General features: G+C 41.3%; 1 protein-coding gene and 1 long non-coding RNA gene across 2 annotated transcripts; both read right to left on the reverse strand.

Annotated features, from left to right (window-relative positions):
• Positions 1-3516: 3516 nt before the first annotated feature.
• Positions 3517-5138, reverse strand: LOC142295676 (uncharacterized). The gene is made up of 3 exons (XR_012751516.1): positions 5059-5138; positions 4124-4213; positions 3517-3904 (listed from the first exon to the last, which is right to left on the reverse strand). It is a non-coding gene; the product is annotated as an uncharacterized LOC142295676 (long non-coding RNA).
• Positions 5139-5174: 36 nt separating this feature from the next.
• LOC142297332 (microtubule-associated serine/threonine-protein kinase 4-like) lies at positions 5175-12774 on the reverse strand. Its single transcript, XM_075341566.1, has 14 exons — positions 12482-12774; positions 10851-10949; positions 10318-10411; positions 9935-10005; positions 9479-9564; positions 8369-8577; positions 7900-8038; positions 7674-7806; positions 7363-7528; positions 7102-7203; positions 6721-6843; positions 6459-6568; positions 6174-6367; positions 5175-5211 (listed from the first exon to the last, which is right to left on the reverse strand). Exons 1-14 carry the CDS (start codon positions 12707-12709, stop codon positions 5175-5177), a joined length of 1791 nt encoding a protein of 596 aa, XP_075197681.1. The 5' UTR covers positions 12710-12774.
• Positions 12775-19406: the final 6632 nt, after the last annotated feature.

Raw genomic sequence — 19406 nt, forward strand, 5'->3', positions numbered from 1 at the left:
TGTGGTGTCTTGGGAGTTGTTTGTCACCTGTTGTAAACTTTTGAAGGTGTTTTCTATGTGTTTGTGTTTGCCTGCCATTGTTTTCAATGGGGTTCGAGTGGTTCGTCGAACGGTTCGTCGAACGGGGCCTCCGTTCAACGAACCGAACCGAACTCGAACGCCAGGGGGTGGCTCATCTCTACTCGTCAGCAGCTATTTAGCTGTTCTCTGGCCACCGTGATTGTGCATGTGCGCCTGCTTGCTGACGTCCTGGTGGGGGGATGTCCCGGCACCTGGTCTGTGTGAGCGTGCGATAGAGCGTTAACAATACATCCTGTCTCCTGCGCATGCGCTGGTTATGGTGGTGCTGGTCTCCTCCTCCCCACCTTTGTACCTCAGCGGCGGATGTGCGCGCTGCTGTGATCGTGCTAACTTGGATTGGACACACCTGTGTTCAACCTTATTTTTATGACACTGGAGGACTTTCTAGCCACTTCATGATCCCCTGAGAAAAAGCTGCTGCTACGCAGCGAAACGTGCATTGGGGCTCCCCCCCATGCTGATGCTGTGGCTTTACCCTTTGACTTCTATTCTCCCAGGTATATTAGCGTTTATTAAAGTGCATATACTGAGGCTGTCTATATTATAGAATATGTGGGTGAATTGTTTAATTTGGAGCCTGTGGCCATTACTAAGGGCTTGAGACGTGGGACTTACTTAAGCACATTGTTTGGGATTTAAATTTTTGATCTAATAGCTATGTGTCTATCCCTTTGTGCATATATTGACACATTGCCGTTTATATATAAAGCTTTTTTGCTATGATTTAGCCCCTTTCTTTGGGGAGAGAACTCATCTCTCCTAACAAACTCTCTCTACATTTCCTGTTCTCCTCATCTATTTAATTTGTATATTTTTGTCATTTCTGTTTTTCTTTACATGTGAATTGCTTAATAAAGACTTATATTTTTCTTTTTAAATTTTTTGTTTACTTATTTTTCTGGGGACTTTGCTCTTTTTTTTCTTCCTTTTTGTGCAACCATCAATACATGAATGCATCCCCAAGTAATCATCAGTACAAGACTACATCACCCCAGTAACCATGAGTACATGAATACATCACAACAGTAACCATCAGTACAAGACTACATCACCCCAGTCACCATGAATACATGAATGCATCAGCCCAATAATCATCAATACATGAATGCATCCCCAAGTAATCATCAGTACAAGACTACATCACCCCAGTAACCATGAGTGCATGAATACATCACCCCAGTAACCATGAGTACATGAATACATCATGCCAGTAACCCCTGAGTACATGAATATATAACCCACCAATTTCAAGAACAAGCCCGGGTGCCACACTGAGTCAAAGGCCTTTTTAAAATTTACAAAACAGGCGTATATCTTCCCGTGCTTTGTTTTGTGGATGCGGTTCTGAATGAGACTGTGCATGATGTAGATGTGATCCGTGGTGTGGTGGTTTGGCACAAACTCTGTTTGGCTTTTGCTAAGGACATTGTGCTTGGTAAGAAAACTGAGGATCCTCTTGTTCAGGATGCTGTTGAACAGTTTTCCCAAGTTACTGCTGACACATATGCCTCTGTAGTTGGCAGGGTCATACCTGTCCCCACTCTTGTGGATGGGTGTGATGAGTCCTTGGTTCCAGGTACAAGGGAAGTAGCTGGCACTTAGCACAATATTGAACAGTTGAACCATTGCAGATTGAATCTCTAGTGGATTCTACTTCAGCATCTCTGGGGGATTCCATCCAGGCCACTGGCTTTTTTACACCTTATGGAAGAAATTCTTTCTGCAACTTCCTGTAATGTAATTGGTGTATCCAGAGGGTTTTGGAATTTTTTTACTTTCTACTCCATCGCCTTTAGTTCAGTTGTTATGTTTTCCTGTTCTTGGCTTAGCCCTTCTTTAGGGATGTCTTTGTAGAGGTCTCTGAAGTACTGGAGCCAGATGTTGCCATTTTGGATATGAATGTCCTTTTTCTTGCTTTTTGTATCCATGTGGTTCCATATTTCCCAGAAGGAGTTATCTTGGAAGGTGCCTTGGAGTTGGCTATGTTTGATAAAGATGCAGCTCTGCTTCTTTTTCCTGAGGATATTTTTGTACTGCCTTTCTATTTATCATATATCTATCTATTATCTATCTATCTATCTATCTATCTATCTATCTATCTATCTATCTCTCTATCTATCATGTATCTATCCAACTAATATGTATCTATCTATCATGTTTTTATCTATCATGTATCTATCTATCTATCTATCTATCTTTTTCAATAGAGGCAGTAGGTCAATGGTAGAGCTGCTGCCTTTGGACCATCAGTTCACGAGTTTGAGTCCTGCCATATTGGTAACCCAGAGCAGATGAGAATTTAATTTATGCACTGAACTGAGTAAATTTATTCACTTCACTGAGGGGACAGTCCCACATAATTCGGGACGGTTGGGAGGTATGATATGGTTTATATTAGATATAAACACACTTCGCTCAGATATAAGTACCTGCTGCTTAGTTGCCCGTGTAGCATCAGGTGCAGCACAAGTTCCTGACTGACGCTTCCTCCTCATGTAAGATGGATGCCACTGCTGAGCTCAAAGGCTACAGCAGAAAGCAGCCGGGCACTAACTGGTTAATGTCTGGCCAATCAGTGCTGGCTTCATTCTCTCACACAGGGTGGGGGCGCGGTCTGACGGCAACCAACTACATGTTGGGACTGACGGTGCTCGAGGGAAGCAGTGAATATGTATGAGGGTTAATGAGCAGACCCTGATGTGGTGTTACAGCCTTGTGGGAGACTCGGTAAGTATAACGCTCCTGCTTTATTCCTTATTTTCTTTCTTTTTCCTGAATTTTTTTTTAATATTTTGGGTGGCCAAATCCGAACCGTTACACCGAGTTCCCTGAGACTTCTGTGATGGGGGTCCGTGCACATATACTAGGTATCCGGTACAGACCCCGAACTTTTTCGCCCATCACTACTTAGCAGGTAGGCAGCATTTAAAAGGCGCTGTGTACACATAACCTTAGGAATAACAGAATCTCTGGTCATCACACCAATTGTAGCCGGGGTGTAATGGATTAATGGGAGACAAAGAACCATTCTTCTCCTGTTTGGTGTCCAATAGAGATGAGCGAGTAGTGAAATATTTGTATTTGTGATACTCGTAACGAGTATTTTGTAATAATTTCGTATTCGCTCCAAATAGCGAGTACAATGCAAGTCAGTGGGAAATGCAAGTAATTTTCTTCTGATTGGGAAATGTGAGTATTTTTCTGTTGGAGTCCAGCAGATAATTACTCTAATTACGCATTGACTTGCATTATACTCGCCATTCGGAACGAATATGGGAGTATTACAAAGTACTTGTTACGAGTATCCTGAATACGAATATTTCAATAGTCGCTCATCTCTTGTGTCCAACCCATCAAATATTTATGACATGTATAGTATTGATATGCCATTAATAATTAAGTTTTAAATTAGTAATAATTAAGTTAAAATATGAATCAATTTTAAATTTTTATTCATTTTTTGGGGGCTCACAATGTAAATTCCCTATCAGTATATCTTTGGAGTGTGGGAGGAAACCGGAGAACCCGGAGGAAACCCACGCAAACACGGGGAGAACATACAAACTCCTTGCAGATTGCTGCAAGACTACAGTGCTAACCACTGAGCCACCGTGCTGCCCATAGGTGGTACAAGTTCTTCCATACAAGCACAGTATTGATGGTGGATGTGCTGTAATTTCTTCAGGGCGCTAGATGTGGGGGTCTTCTGTGATGACTATGGAGCCCCGCTGACAGCAGGCAAAAATGCAGCTTTCTCTGACAGCGCGAGCAGCCCTGGATAATCTACGCCGGCAGCATAATATCATCCGGCGGAAGATAGAACCTGTGAGGAGAAATGAAAAACTGATGTAAGTAATGGGACTCCATATTAGAGGATAGTACAGTGGTGTCACTATGACCGGACGGTAGAGGAACCTTCTCCATACACAGGTATGGGACCATCGTCAGCCATCATAGATGTGACAATCCCACTGCTGATCACATCTGCTCCACATGAATTCTCACTGACATCACACAACATGGAGCTTATGGTCACACTTACCTCGCCTTCTCTCCCCCTCTTCTACAGTCTCTGTTTTTTGCTTTTTTCCCAGTTTTAGAGCAGATCTTCTTCCCTTCTGAACTGGAGATTCTAATCAAAAAGTCAGAAAAATGTTGATTATAAATTCCTAAAAGATTAGGTTTGTATCTTCATAAAGTTATGTGACCTGATTACTATGCACCTATCACTATTCTGTATGCCGCCATGTGGTGTCTCCCCAAGGATCTATGTGCGCTTATTAATATGACATTACTTGCAGCAGGACACAGTGTTATTATATAATCAGTTCCATAAACCTTCAGTGTAACTTTATAGAGGACTCGTCACCAGGTGAAAAGTGTCCAGGATTCACCTTTCTCTTATTCCCGCTCTCCCCTGAGTTTGCTGTTTGTTATTTGTTACCATCCCCTTTTCAGTTCAGAGATATATTTTTTTGTGCTAATTTTTATGGTGTTTACCATAGGGGCATGGCTAATAGTTAAATAATGAGAAGTCTGAAGACACGCCCCCAAAAAATCCTGTGTGCCACACCCCCTTGGTAAACACTATAATCATTTGCACCAAATATAAAGGCCCAATAACTCTTGAAACGTATGGGGGATTTTATATACCTCCCACAAAGAAAAATAAAATTCAGTGGGGCGACGGGAATAAAGTAAGTAATTTCCTGATCCTTCATGTGCAGATTCACATTACACTTTTGGATTATAAGCTAAGGACATCTGCAAGGAGTTTGTATGTTCTTCCCGTATAATCCGTGGGTATCCTCCGGATTCTCCGGTTTCCTCCCACACTACGAAGACATACTGATAGGGAATGTAAATTGGGAACCCCACTGGGGACAGTGATGATCATGTCTGTAAGGTGCGGTGGAATTAAAAGCGCTATATAAGAGAATAGATAAATAATAGGATGATCTATAAATCTGTACATACCTGAGACGGAGGGCGAGGATGCCGCAATGTTAGTGACAGGGAAACACTGATTCCCACCATCAGATTTGGAAAGTGAAGATTCTTTCTGTCTGTTTGATAGAAGAAAGTCAAGTAAATTACAAGTAAAAACAATATAGAAGGACGAGCACCTGCCTGTAAGGCCAATTAGGAAAACACGGAAGAGATTCCCCACTCAGGCCCCATTCTCCCAGAAATAATGGACTCAACTAGTAATATTGTATTGAACTGGAAATGAATGGCTGGTCTCCATATTCAGCTGTTATTACAGTGTTCTCACAATCCAGAACTACAGAGATCAGCAATCATGGGGCGGTGGATGCTGGATTTATATTTGTGCTACTCGTCCCTTATAAATCACATAATAATAATAATAATAATAATAATAATAATTATCTACTCACATGTCTGAGGGTTTTTCGCTGTTCCCTACGGAACCCCCTGGAGGTGACACAGGCTCTTCTTTGGTCAACCTCTCAGTATTGGTTATAGAAAACCATACAGGTGACACAGGCTCTTTTTTGGTCAACTTCTCAGTATTGGTTATAGAACTCTCTGGAGGTGACACAGGCTCTTCTTTGGTCATCCTCTCAGTATTGGTTATTAAACCCTCTGGAGATGACAAAGGCTCTTCTTTGGTCATCCTCTCAGTATTGGTTATTAAACCCTCTGGAGGTGATACAGGTTCTTCTTTGGTCAACCTCCCAGTATTGGTTATGGAACCCCCTGGAGGTGACTCAGGCTCTTTGGTCATCCTCTCAGTATTGGTTATGGAACCCCCTGGAGGTGACACAGGCTCTTCTTTAGTCATCCTGTCAGTATTGGTTATGGAACACTCTGGAGGTGACACAGGCTCTTCTTTAGTCATCCTCTCAGTATTGGTTATAGAACACTCTGGAGGTGACACAGGCTCTTCTTTGGTCAACCTCTCAGTATTGGTTATGGAACCCCCTGGAGGTGACACAGGCTCTTCTTTGGTCAACCCCTCAGTATTGGTTTTGGAACATCCTGGAGGTGACACAGGCTCTTCTTTAGTCATCCTCTCAGTATTGGTTATGGAACCCCCTGGAGGTGACACAGGCTCTTCTTTGGTCAACCTCTCAGTATTGGTTATGGAACCCCCTGGAGGTGACACAGGCTCTTCATTGGTCAACCCCTCAGTATTGGTTATAAAACACTCTGGAGGTGACACAGGCTCTTCTTTGGTCAACCTCTCAGTATTGGTTTTGGAACATCCTGGAGGTGACATAGGCTCTTCATTGGTCATCCTCTCAGTGTTGGTGATAGATAGCTAAAATAAATGAAGAAATATAAAATAGATTTATTTTAAAACTTTTTTTTATAACTATAGGGTTTATATATTTTTTTGGCCACATACTTACTTCACAAAACCTTTGATAAGGTGATACAAAATTTCGGACTTCTGGCCACTTATTGTCCTCACTGGTGTCCTCCTCATCGGAATCCACATGTTTGTTTTTCATATAGCGAGCTGCAAAGTAATGTGTTATAAGAGATTATTAGCATAAGACTTGGTCAGACAGTCACCATGCTATCACTAATAATGGTGGGAGCTGATTGTCACACAAAATTAAAGACAAGACACACAGCCGTTTTCTACGGAGGACGTCTCATGTTCCTTACTGTTAAAGTTGCTGGTGTCCACATCTGACTTTAGATCAGGAACGAACACGGGTTTCTGACTTAGCAGATTGTCAAAGTCCAAGTCGCACAGGAATGGATGCATTTTGATCTCATTTGCCCCTCCTGGAAAAGGAAGACAAGAAGGAAAATAACACAGTCATTGTCAGAGAAACTTCTCTATATCTGTACAGTTTATGTTATTCTGAACTGAAGATAAAACAGAGCCAGACATGAAGGAAATGTAGTGAAAATCATAGTATGAAGAATGGGGAATGGACAAGTAGGTGGAGTAAAGACCCTCAATGCTGGTAATCATGGGCATGGTCATTTGTCTGGTCAATGAGGTGTAATAAATCATTATTAATACTATGATAATATTACCTGTCCCAAGTCGACGTGCAGGATTTTTTCGGAGCAGCGCAATGATTAATTCTTTAGCTTTTGGTGGAGGACAGTATTCATTAAATGTCCAAGGTATGTTAGCTGTTATATAAAAATCAAGTATTACAGAAAATAAAACATCTGCATTCATTTTCATGAAAAAAAACAAAACATTTTTCTTAACAAAATAGAAACTTGGGCACAGAACAAATCAAAGCAAATAACAGAGACATCACATGGCATTCAGATTACGTTACTTACCATAGACGATCCTGCGCATAATATTCATCTTGGTAGCCCCAGTAAAGGGTTCATATCCTAAATAGAATGTATATAGAATGATCCCTAATGACCACCAGTCTACAGGTCTTCCGTATCCTTTCAATAGGATGACTTCTGGGGCCATGTAGGCAAGCGTGCCAACCGTCTGGAAACAAACAAAAACAAGGGATGATGATCAATAAATATCATTGCAACAAATGACATCAAAGGAAACGTCTAAATGAGAAATGATCAGATAAGGAGAAAGAGAAGAGATCTCTAAAGTACAAGATCCTGTAAGTAAAGCCGACCTCTTCATCATGGAACTCTCTGATGATGTCCTCAGTTGGAGCCTTGTAGACGTTGGACGTTGGTCTCATGATGCCGAGTTTTGAAAGCCCAAAATCCGTGACTTTAATATGTCCTGTAGCTGTTATCACGAGACTGTGAATGGAAAGATGGCGTCAGTAATAACCCATAGACTCTATAACAATCTGTAACTTTCTTCCCCTTCATTATAATACAGGGGTCACTTACTTCTGAGGCTTCAGGTCTCTGTGCACCACACCATGGCTATGCAGATATTCCACAGCGACAACTGTTTCTGCAATGTACAACTGAGCCAAGGCGTTAGGAAAAGCACCTTTGTTCCTTAGGAGACTGGCACAGTCTCCTCCTACACGAGAAAGCAAATATCACAGGTGAGGGTTTGTTACAATGTAAATTACACATGATGAGGCTGAATGAGAAATAGTCAAAGATAGTGGAACAGGAAATCATATATAGAGATAAACTGTATAATGCACAGCATATATTGTATACTACAGAGATACCCTATACACAGAGATAGAGCCCGGCCCCATCTACAAGCCTTCAGGCATCTTGGTAATAGATACCTTATAGTAAATGCTGTGTGGACATGTAACGGCCCATGTGGTCACAGTCTGGGTGTATATAAGGATTAAGCAGATGCGGGCAGTATATAGATACAAAGGATGTGTCCTACCTGGTGCGTACTCCATCACCATACAAAGATGTCGTCTAGTAGGAAAAGAGCAGAACATGGAGACCAGAAAGGGACAATCCGCAATTGCTGAGATGTCCCTCTCCAGAAAGGCTTGTTCAAGACTCCATGTATTATTCAGGTTCTGCTTGTCCATTTTCTTCATGGCGCAGATCTGTTTTGTGGCTTTATGGCGCACTAAGTGGACGGCACTGGAGAAAAGGAAAATCCATGATTAATTATCAATTGTTATTAATAATCTGTCTGTAGACCTCATCAAATGATCTTCTGTACTAATGGTTAATACTAGATGTGAGACCATTTCTAGAAATCCGTGGCTACAAATACATAAACTAACACTCCATAAAAATAGAAATTGCAATTTTTTTGCCCAAAATCTCAAATTTATAATAAGTACAGTTGGAATTTTTAGTGCTGTAGTGCACATTTAGTGCTGTTTTTTTTGTTTTTTGTTTTTCATTCAATTGGTCGGTGGCTGACCCCCAGCTTGCTATGCACCCCAATTTGGGATGTATTCCACCTGTCTAGATTTTGGCGGTTGGTGACTGTTCACATTAAGTCATCAGGCTTTGTCCACAGGCTATTTACTTCATGCAGCATTTGCTTGGACCTGTCCCGCCCACAGCCATGACTCAGTTATGGGTACGGGATTGAAATAAACCAGGTTAGTGCTGCTAAGAGCAGTTCTACTATTTCATATGTGAGGCCGTATGGCACATTTTATAAAAATATTTTAGCGTAGGACTGCCCCAAATGAGATTTGCCGTGACGTGGTAGGGTAGCTCAAGAAATTGCAATTTTTGGCCAAAAATCGCAATTTTATAACAAGTACAGTTGGAATTTTTAGTGCTGTAGTGCACATTTAGTGCTGGCTTTTTTTTTTTTTTTTTTTTTTTTTAACATTCCATAAATGATCACCTATAGGAGGTCCTCATTCACACTCCATTCCATCTGTCCTGAATAGTAACAAATGTGGACAGTGATATCGACTCCTAATTTCTGTATGGGAACATTGCATGAGCGGGACACAGAGACATAGGCGTCGTCATAAGAAGTCCTTGGAAATAAATATTATATCAAAGAAAAGCTCACCCAAAACTTCCAAAGCTGATCAGCTTGATCAGATCAAAGTCGCTCTTACAAGGACTTCTCATTACATTTAAGGATCCACTCGCGGCCTATAAATTAATAAGAAATTATATTAGGTCATAGAAACTACAGAAAAATAAAGCTCCAGATGCAGGAACATCTCCCGTCTATATTATATCCCGCTGATTACACTGCAGCAGATGTAGAGGACGTCATACAAGCCGGACCCTCCACAGACGCTCTTATATTAAAGGGTTGTATCCTCCATATAAATATATTATTATACTGCAGGGGATGACGAGGGTCATCACATAGAGGAGGCAGGAATAATGCCATCATCACATATAATAGGTCTGATCTACATGAAGAACAGAGACACCCCATTGTCATATGGCATATAATATGGGATGTGTAATTCGTGCCCAATCATCTTTATACAGACGTTCCTCTGATACTTACACTGGCAGATTCGTGGACGATCTCTGGTATCTCACATATTCCACATTCAGTATTTGCCGGCACAGATGTTCCTAAGATAATGATAAATAATGAAGAGATGTCATGTAATAGTCTGTATCAGTAAATAAATCTGTGATTGAGGCAAATTTGATTGAATCCCCAACAATGATATGATCGGGGACTCATGAGCCTCTCTTTATATTTTTAAGCTGAGAAAAACCCAGAGGAAAGAAGCAGAATTATATGAGCGCCCTCCAATATTGTCTATAGGGGGCTCTGGTGTAGCCATCGGCCTCATACAGAGGATGAAGAGTAAATCTGCATATTCTCTGCCGTTCTCTATTACTTGACATTTGAATGTAAAATATTGGTGATCAGCTTACCTTCTATCAGATCAGTATTAAGCTCCAGCTGACTGGTCTCACAGTCAGGGCTATTTAGGTCCTGCCCTTCTTCGGAGTCATCTTCTGATGTTTCCTGATGGATATAATATATACAATTAATATAACATTTCAGAAATACTAAATACCATATATATCTAAATCTGGATTTACTTAATAATTTCAGTATGGGATGAACTATACCCGGCCGCTCCCTCTAGTAAAGGTACATTAATACATAATGGACTTGTATATACAACTGTTCTCTAATAATTTCCCAGAACTGCAGCATTTATAAGAAGGAAGACTGTGATGACCGAGCGAGACAGAAGCATAAATACAAACTCCGCACCGCTGAGTACAGACTGCCATCCCAGATAGAACCGCGGAGACAGGCTGTCATACTATACCCTGTGTCTGCCTGGAACCAAAAGTAGAACGTAAACATCATAAATCTGACCTTCTGCTACATGACTGGAAATCTGGAGAAGATCAGACAACAATGACATGAGATATAGAAGATGATGGATCCTTACCTGATGCTCCAGTTGGCAGGATGGGTTCTCTAGTACCCTCAGGACATTTTGGGCCAGTTCTTTAATAAAGGCCAATTCTCCACTTTGGGATCTTTCAGCCTATAGAGATGAAAATAAACAAGAAAATCATGAGAGAAAGTTCAGAATGGAGGAGGCCCTTTATGTCACCATCTTACTCCTATCTGCACTAAAATGCTTATATTGGGAACTGACAAGGAATCTGGTAACTTGTAAACCATTAAATGTCCTTGTCTATACGCCTTACCCAGTGTATGTACATAAGACACATGACTGCTTGTGACTGGTGTAAAACGGTCACTGCATCCTTTATTAACTTTACAACCCAAATCTAGGGGTGACTTCAACAATGATAACCCCACAATTATATATATCAAGTAGCTGTAGCACCTGGCATTGCCCAGGATAGTAACTGTCTTTCTCTTTCTCTTTCTGTCTGTTTCATTCTTTATCTGTCTGTCTGTCTCTTTTCCCGTCTGACTCTCTCTGTCTGTCTCTTTCCCTATTTTTTCCCTATTTCTTTGTTTGTCTGTCTCTCTGTCTCTTTCCCTGGCTGCATTGTGACATGCCAACATTCCACTTAAGGGCGTGGCTGCGCATTCTTCTGAGTTCTGGCTGCACTGTGGCTCCCAGCCCTATTAACTTTAATGGAGGCAGGTCTTTTGGCGAATAACTGTAAAGCGTAGGGTTAAAATTTTCCCTCAAAAGATAGTTTATGACGTTCCTTGAGTCAAATGGAGTGTGTGCGCAAAATTTCGTGATTATACATGCGACGGTGGAAATTCCTTTACGGACATACACACATACACACATACACACATACACACATACACACATACACACATACACACATACATACATACATACATACATACATACATGCATACATACACACATACACACACATACAGTACATACATACACTCAGCTTTAGATATTAGATTGAGCTAAACCAGGAGAAAAACAACACCTTTTTAAAAATGAGACTCTACAAGAAGCGCACTGGTACAAGGCGTAAGTTATTAATATTCCACATTAATACCCCCAATTCTCACAAGATCTGGGCCCACTAGTTATAATGATATCACAGTTATCAGACTGACATGGAGAATAATGTTTTTAGGTAATTTTTCTCCATATTGAAAGCCTTAAAAGCAAAACCAGAATTGAATTTTCGTTACCATTTCATCACATTTGGAATATTATTCCCGTTTTTCAGTACATTGTATGGTAAAAAGAATAGAGCCATTCACAGCTTCAAGTCTTCTTGCAAAAAAGCAACAACAAAAACAACTCCTCACACGTCTGTCACTACAAATATATGACTCTTGAAAGAAAGTAATGAAAATATGGGAGCGGAAAAAGTGAAAAATTCCCTTGTTCTTAAATAGTTAATAATCCTATTCCTCCACAACCACAACCTTCCCACCACTAATTCAATTAATCCTTTAGATCCCACTCTCTCCCTTCTCATGTAGCCTGTGTGCCCTATTTTGGCTCTTTGGCTATTCTTATTAGGGTACTTTTTACCGAATAAACTTACGTTTTTATTCCATTATTACTTTCTATTATTACTATTTTTATAAGATTTGTGCAGATTGTCTGCTATTTACCTCTTGTACTGCTGTCCTGATGTTCTGCTGTAAATGCTCAAGATATTCTGAGCTAATTTGACCATAATTGTATTTGGTCAGGCAGTCACTCACTAGCTTCATAACCAGCCGGTATGTGAAGCTGAGGATGCCACAGGGTAGTGGTAGCACAAAGTCAGGGTCATAGCTGATAAGAATCTCCTGAAGTTGTGCTAGCACCTGAAATTTATCTGGAGAAATTCCAGACATTTCAAATGAAAGTAATGCAAAGCACGATCTGTATATGAAGAGCTATATAGCTTTATCACTAACAGCAATGACCACAAGTGTCAAAGTGAGAATGAGAGTGAAAACACTGGTATACATAGGGATTCTTAATTGTGATGTCATAATGTAACCCTGAGTTCTATTCTTAAAGGGGCATCTTACCTTATAAGGAAGTTCCCTAGCAACCCTTAAGGTGGCAATATGGTAGCTGAGCATTAGTACCAGATGCAGGCATGGAGTACAGAGCTATAGGGGGCTTTATATTCTGATCAGATAGGGTATTTTTATGTTGTAAAAAAATATATTTATATTTGTTATATGTAGTGTTTTGTATCAGTAAGAAATTAATTACTGTGGGATAACCCAGTATCATCTGGTGCGCATCTATTATGGGTTAAAAAATATGATGTAGCTTTTAACAATAGTAGATTTTAATTCTTATCAATGAAAGCTATATTTTAGTCACATAGTAAGTCTCTCTTTTCCCTCCCACTTTATAATATATGACTTCTCCTAGTGGTGTACACTTATGTGCATGCATTTATGGAAAATAGCTCATACAATAATTAAAGGGGTATTTCCATCTCTAGTATCCTATACTGGGTTGTATATATTTCTAATTAGAGGTATTTGCTAATATTACTATTATTATGCTGAGCTCATCTTGGAGATGAGAATACCCTTTACCTGTCACTTTGTAACCTACATGGACACGTTTCTTTATGCCAGTTACGAAATATCATTTTGTAGAGACCAAAATCAATTTATCCTCTTCATGACGAATGACGGACATACTGTAGAACGCCATGAGCAGGTGTCAGTTCCCGCATTATGACCTACTATGTCCATAATGGAGTAAAACTGTCACTGTATAAAAACTCAGTGACAGGTCCGTGCTGACAGCGGTCACTGACAGCCAACCAGCACCGGAAGAGATGCAGGGACCCATTTCATTAGACCCCGCTCACTGATCACTGTCATTGGATAGTGAATGTGTGTATATATATATATATATATATATATATATATATATATATATATATATATAAAAATATACAGTACAGACCAAATGTTTGGACACACCTTCTCAATCAAAGAGTTTTCTTTATTTTGTACATGTGGAATGAAATACTTAAAAAAGTGTGAAACAACTGAAAATATGTCTGATATTCTTGATTCTTCAAAGTAGCCACCTTTTGCTTTCATTACTACTTTGCACACTCCTGGCATTCTCTTGATGAGCCTCAAGAGGTAGTCACTAGAAATGGTACTCCAACAGTCTTGAAGGAGTTCCCAGAGATGCTTAGCACTTTTTGGCCCTTTTGCCTTCACTCTGCGGTCCAGCTCACCCGAAACCATCTCGATTGGGTTCAGGTCTGGTTACTGTGGAGACCAGGTCATCTGGCGTAACACCCCATCACTCTCCTTCTTAGTCAAATAGCCCTTACACAGCCTGGAGGTTTGTTTGGGGTCATTGTGCTGTTGAAAAATAAATGATGGTCTAACTAAACGCAAACCGGATGGAATAGAATGCCGTTGCAAGATGCTGTGGTACCGATGCTGGTTCTTTATGCGTTCAATTTTGAATAAATCTCCAACAGTGTCACCAGCAAAGCACCCCCACACAATCACACCTCCTCCTCCATGCTTCCCGGTGGGAACCAGGCATGTACAGTCCATCCGTTCACCTTTTCTGCATCGCACAAAGACATGGTGGTTGGATCCAAAGATTTCAAATGTGGACTCATCAGACCAAAGCACAGATTTCAACTGGTCTAATGTCCATTCCTTGTGTTCTTTAGCCCAAACAAGTCTCTTCTGCTTGTTGCCTGTCCTTAGCAGTGGTTTCCTAGCAACTATTTTACCATGAAGACCTGCTGCACAAAGTCTCCTCTTAACAGCTGTTCTAGAGATGTGTCTGCTGCTAGAACTCTGTGTGGCATTGACCTGGTCTCTGATCTGAGCTGCTGTTAACCTGCGATTTCTGAGGCTGGTGACTCGGATAAACTTATCCTCTGCAGCAGAGGTGACTCTTGGTCTTCCTTTCCTGGGTCGGTCCTCATGTGAGCCAGTTTCTTTGAAGCATTTGATGGTTTTTGCCACTGCACTTGGTAACACTTTCAAAGTTTTCCCAATTTTTCGGACTGACTGACCTTCATTTCTTAAAGTAATGATGGCCACTCGTTTTTCTTTGCTTAGCTGTTTTTTTCTTGCCATAATAAAAATTCTAACAGTCTATTCAGTAGGACTATCAGCTGTGTATCCACCAGACTTCTGCACAACACAACTGATGGTGCCAACCCCATTTATAAGGCAAGAAATACCACTTATTAAACCTGACAGGGCACACCTGTGAAGTGAAAACCATTTACGGTGACTACCTCTTGAAGCTCATCAAGAGAATGTCAAGAGTGTGCAAAGCAGTAATCAAAGCAAACGGTGGCTACTTTGAAGAACCTAGAATATAAGTCATATTTTCAGTTGTTTCACACTTTTTTGTTAAGTATTTCATTCCACATGTGTTAATGTTAATTCATAGTTTTGATGTCTTCAATGTGTATCTATAATTTTCAGAGTCATGAAAATAAAGAAAACTCTTTGAATGAGAGGGTGTGTCCAAACGTTTGGTCTGTACTGTATATATATATATATATATATATATATATATATATATATTATATATATATATATATATATTGTGAGGCAGTGAAAGGGGTTATATTTGAAGACCGCTTTGTGTCCCCCAGAATGTCTGGAAACCCTCTGAGTTTGCTATAGCTATTACGGGGAGTATAGCACAAAGGGTAACAGGGAGACAGATCCCTCCTCCCAATCCAGGTTTTGTAGCAATCCTCATGTCCAGCATTTTTGTTTAAATCTGGCAAAGCACATCAGGGTGTGTCTCAGTTGAGAGCCAGGCTTGAAGAAGCTACCACATGCTGTGTGAGCTGAGCTGGCTCTGTGTGGAGTGAACACAGGCCAAGAGTGTGAGTCTAGGAGAACCTTAACAAGACCCCTGCGGTTAACGGGGTCCTAAGGTAACAAGACTTTTTATACCAAGGATTTGTCTATATGCACCGGCTGTGATCCGGAAGAGACTTTGATTGTGGGAAATTGGATCTATTTATGCTGCAACAATAAATAGACTGTTGGTGTGAACACGCTCCTGCCTCACGTTTTTGCCCTACCTCACAATATATATATAGTCCATGACTTTCCTTCTTGCTTCCCTGCATGCAATATTTCTATCAGATACCTCGTCACCAGCTGTTTAGCTGTCCTCTGGCCACCGTGATTGTGCATGTGCGCCTGCTTGCTGACGTCCTCGTGGGGGGATGTCCCGGCACCTGGTCTGTGTGAGCATGTGATGGAGCCTTAACAACACATCCTGGCTCCTGCGCATGCGCTGGTTATGGTGGCGCTAGTCTCCTCCTTCTCCCCTTTGTACCTCAGCGGCGGATGTGCGCGCTGCTGTGATCGTGCTGACTTTGATTGGACACACCTGTGTTCAACCTTATTTCTATGACACTGGAGGACTTTCTAACCACTTCATGATCCCCTGAGAAAAAGCTGCTGCTACACAGCGAAACGTGTATTGCCCCCCCATCCGGATGCTGTGGCTTTACCCTTTGACTTCTATTCTCCCAGGTATATTAGCGTTTATTAAAGTGCATATACTGAGGCTGTCTATGTTATAGAATATGTGGGTGAATTGTTTAATTTGGAGCCTGTGGCCATTACTAAGGGCTTGAGACGTGGGACTTACTTAAGCACACTGTTTGGGATTTAAACTCTTGATCTAATAGCTATGTGTCTATCCCTTTGTGCATATATTGACACATTGCCATTTATATATAAAGCTTTTTTGCTATGATTTAGCCCCTTTCTTTGGGGAGGGGACTCATCTCTCCTAACAGACTCTTGTGCATCATGTTTATTTCTTTGCTCTCTATATCTTCCTGTTCTCCTCATCTATATAATTTGTATATTTTTGTCATTTCTGTTTTTCTTTTACATGTGAATTGCTTAATAAAGATTTCTATTTTTCTTTTTACATTTTTTGTTTACTTATTTTTCCGGGGACCTTGCTCTTTTTTTCCTCCTTTTTGTGCAACCATCAATACATGGATGCATCACCCAAGTAATCATCAGTACAAGACTACATCACCCCAGTAACCATGAGTACATGAATACATCACGACAGTAACCATGAGTACATGAATACATCACCCCAGTAACCATGAGTACATGAATATATCACCCACCAATTTCAAAAACAAGCCCGGGTGCCACACTGAGTCAAAGGCCTTTTTAAAATTTACAAAAAAAGCGTATATCTTCCTGTGCTTTGTATTATAGACGTGGCTCTGAATGAGACTGTGCATGATGTAGATGTGATCCGTGGTGTGGTGGTTTGGCACGCACTCTGGCTTTTGCGGAGGACACTGTGCTCGATAAGAAAACTGAGGATCCTCTTGTTCAGTATGCTGTTGAACAGTTTTCCCAAGTTACTGTTGACACATATGCCTCTGTAGTTGGCAGGGTCATACCTATCCCCACTCTTGTGGATGGGTCTGATGAGGCCTTGGTTCCAGGTTCAAGGGAAGTAGCCGCCACTTAGCACAATATTGAACAGTTGAACCATTGCAGCTTGAATCTCTAGTGGGTTCTACTTCAGCATCTCTGGGGGATTCCATCCAGGCTACTGTCTTTTTTACACCTTATGGAAGAGATTCTTTCTGCAACTTCCTGTAATGTAATTGGTGTATCCAGAGGTTTTTGAAAATTGACAGTGTCAAGGGGCACGGACTGCCGAGGAGGGTGGCCGACGGCCTTGAGCTACCACCAGGCAGGGGCCAGGGCACGACGGGGTACGTGGACCCCAGGCTGGAATGTAGCTTCACGTGTTCCGGTAATTTACCCAACGGGGGTGAAGACTTCAAGTGTCATCCCCAACCCACTCCAAAATCGGGGTACTAGCGCACCGATGGGATAGGACTTTCCCAATACAGTCCAAAGAGATCCTACGCGTGAACCCTGAGAGCAAGCTCCCTCTGATAGCCATACGGGTGAGCGGGACCCAAAGAGTTTTATACCCACGGGTCCAACAGAGTCAGAGGTGCCAAGGACAGGGTCACAGGCTAACAGCAACACCACCTACATCACCGTCACCGGGCTCCCCAACAGCAGCGGTGGTCTCTCACATTACCACATACTGTGAGTGGCGTCACGACTTCCAATCCCCCTGTACATAGTCCCCCTTTCATCGAGTGGCCGCACGACCCCCGGGTCCAGAGACCCCTTGAGCCACCGCGGATCCGGATCCGAGCAGCACGGCTGCTGGCACGTGGGCGGCACATATCTATCTATTATCTATCTATCATGTTTCTCTCTATCATGTATCTATCTATCCCTGTATCTATCTATCTATCTATCTATCTCTCTTTCTCTTTCAATAGAGGCAGTAGGTCAATGGTAGAGCTGCTGCCTTTGGACAATCAGTTCACGAGTTTCAGTCCTGCCATATTGGTAACCCAGAGCAGATGAGAATTTAATTTATGCACTGAACTGAGTAAATGTATTCACTTCACTGGGGACAGTCCCACATAATTCGGGACGTTTGGGAGGTATGATATGGTTTATATTAGATATAAACACACTTCGCTCAGATATAAGTACCTGCTGCTTAGTTGCCCGTCTGGCATCAGGTGCAGCACAAGTTCCTGACTGACGCTCCTTCCTCATGTAAGATGAATGCCACAGCTGAGCTCAAAGGCTACAGCAGAAAGCAGCCGGGCACTAACTGGTAAATGTCTGGCCAATCAGTGCTGGCTTCATTCTCTCACACAGGGTGGGGGCGCGGTCTGACGGCAACCAACTACATGTTGGGATTGACAGTGCTCGAGGGAAGCAGTGAATATGTATGAGGGTTAATGAGCAGACCCTGATGTGGTGCCTTGTGGGAGACTCGGTAAGTATAACGCTCCTGATTTATTCCTTATTTTCTTTCTTTTTCCTGAATTGTTTTTTAATATTTTGGATGGCCAAATCCGAACCGTTACACCAAGTTCCCTGAGACTTCTGTAATGGGGGTCCGTGCACATATACTAGGTATCCGGTACAGACCCCGAACTTTTTCGCCCATCACTACTTAGCAGGTAGGCAGCATTTAAAAGGCGCTGTGTACACATAACCTTAGGAATAAAAGAATCTCTGGTCATCACACCAATTGTGGCCAGGGTGTAAAGCATTAATGGGAGACAAAGAACCATTCTTCTCCTGTTTGGTGTCCAATAGAGATGAGCGAGTATCGAAATATTTGTATTTGTGATACTCGTAACGAGTATTTTGTAATAATTGCATATTCTCTCCAAATAGCGAGTACAATGCAAGTCAATGGGAAATGGAAGTAATTTTCTTCTGATTGGGAAATGCGAGTATTTTTCTGTTGGAGTCCAGCAGATAATTACTCTAATTACACATTGACTTGCATTATACTCGCCATTCGGAATGAATACGCGCGTATTACAAAGTACTTGTTACGAGTATCACGAATACGAATATTTCGATACTCGCTCATCTCCAGTGTCCAACCCATCAAATATTTATGACATGTATAGTATTGATATGCCATTAATAATTAAGTTTTAAATTAGTAATAATTAAGTTAAAATATAAA

The sequence above is a fragment of the Anomaloglossus baeobatrachus genome, chromosome 3, assembly GCF_048569485.1.
Source record: "Anomaloglossus baeobatrachus isolate aAnoBae1 chromosome 3, aAnoBae1.hap1, whole genome shotgun sequence".
NCBI classification, from domain to species: Eukaryota; Metazoa; Chordata; class Amphibia; order Anura; family Aromobatidae; genus Anomaloglossus; species Anomaloglossus baeobatrachus.

Excerpts from the sequence above, each read along its gene's own strand:
- LOC142297332 (XM_075341566.1), bottom strand. The coding sequence starts at position 12,709 with ATGTCTGGAATTTCTCCAGATAAATTTCAGGTGCTAGCACAACTTCAG. Across the intron at positions 10,950-12,481 it reads TCAGGACAGCAGTACAAGAG|GCTGAAAGATCCCAAAGTGG; the intron begins GTAAATAGCAGA and ends TCATCTCTATAG. Across the intron at positions 6,368-6,458 it reads CTTATCAAAGGTTTTGTGAA|CTATCTATCACCAACACTGA; the intron begins GTAAGTATGTGG and ends CATTTATTTTAG.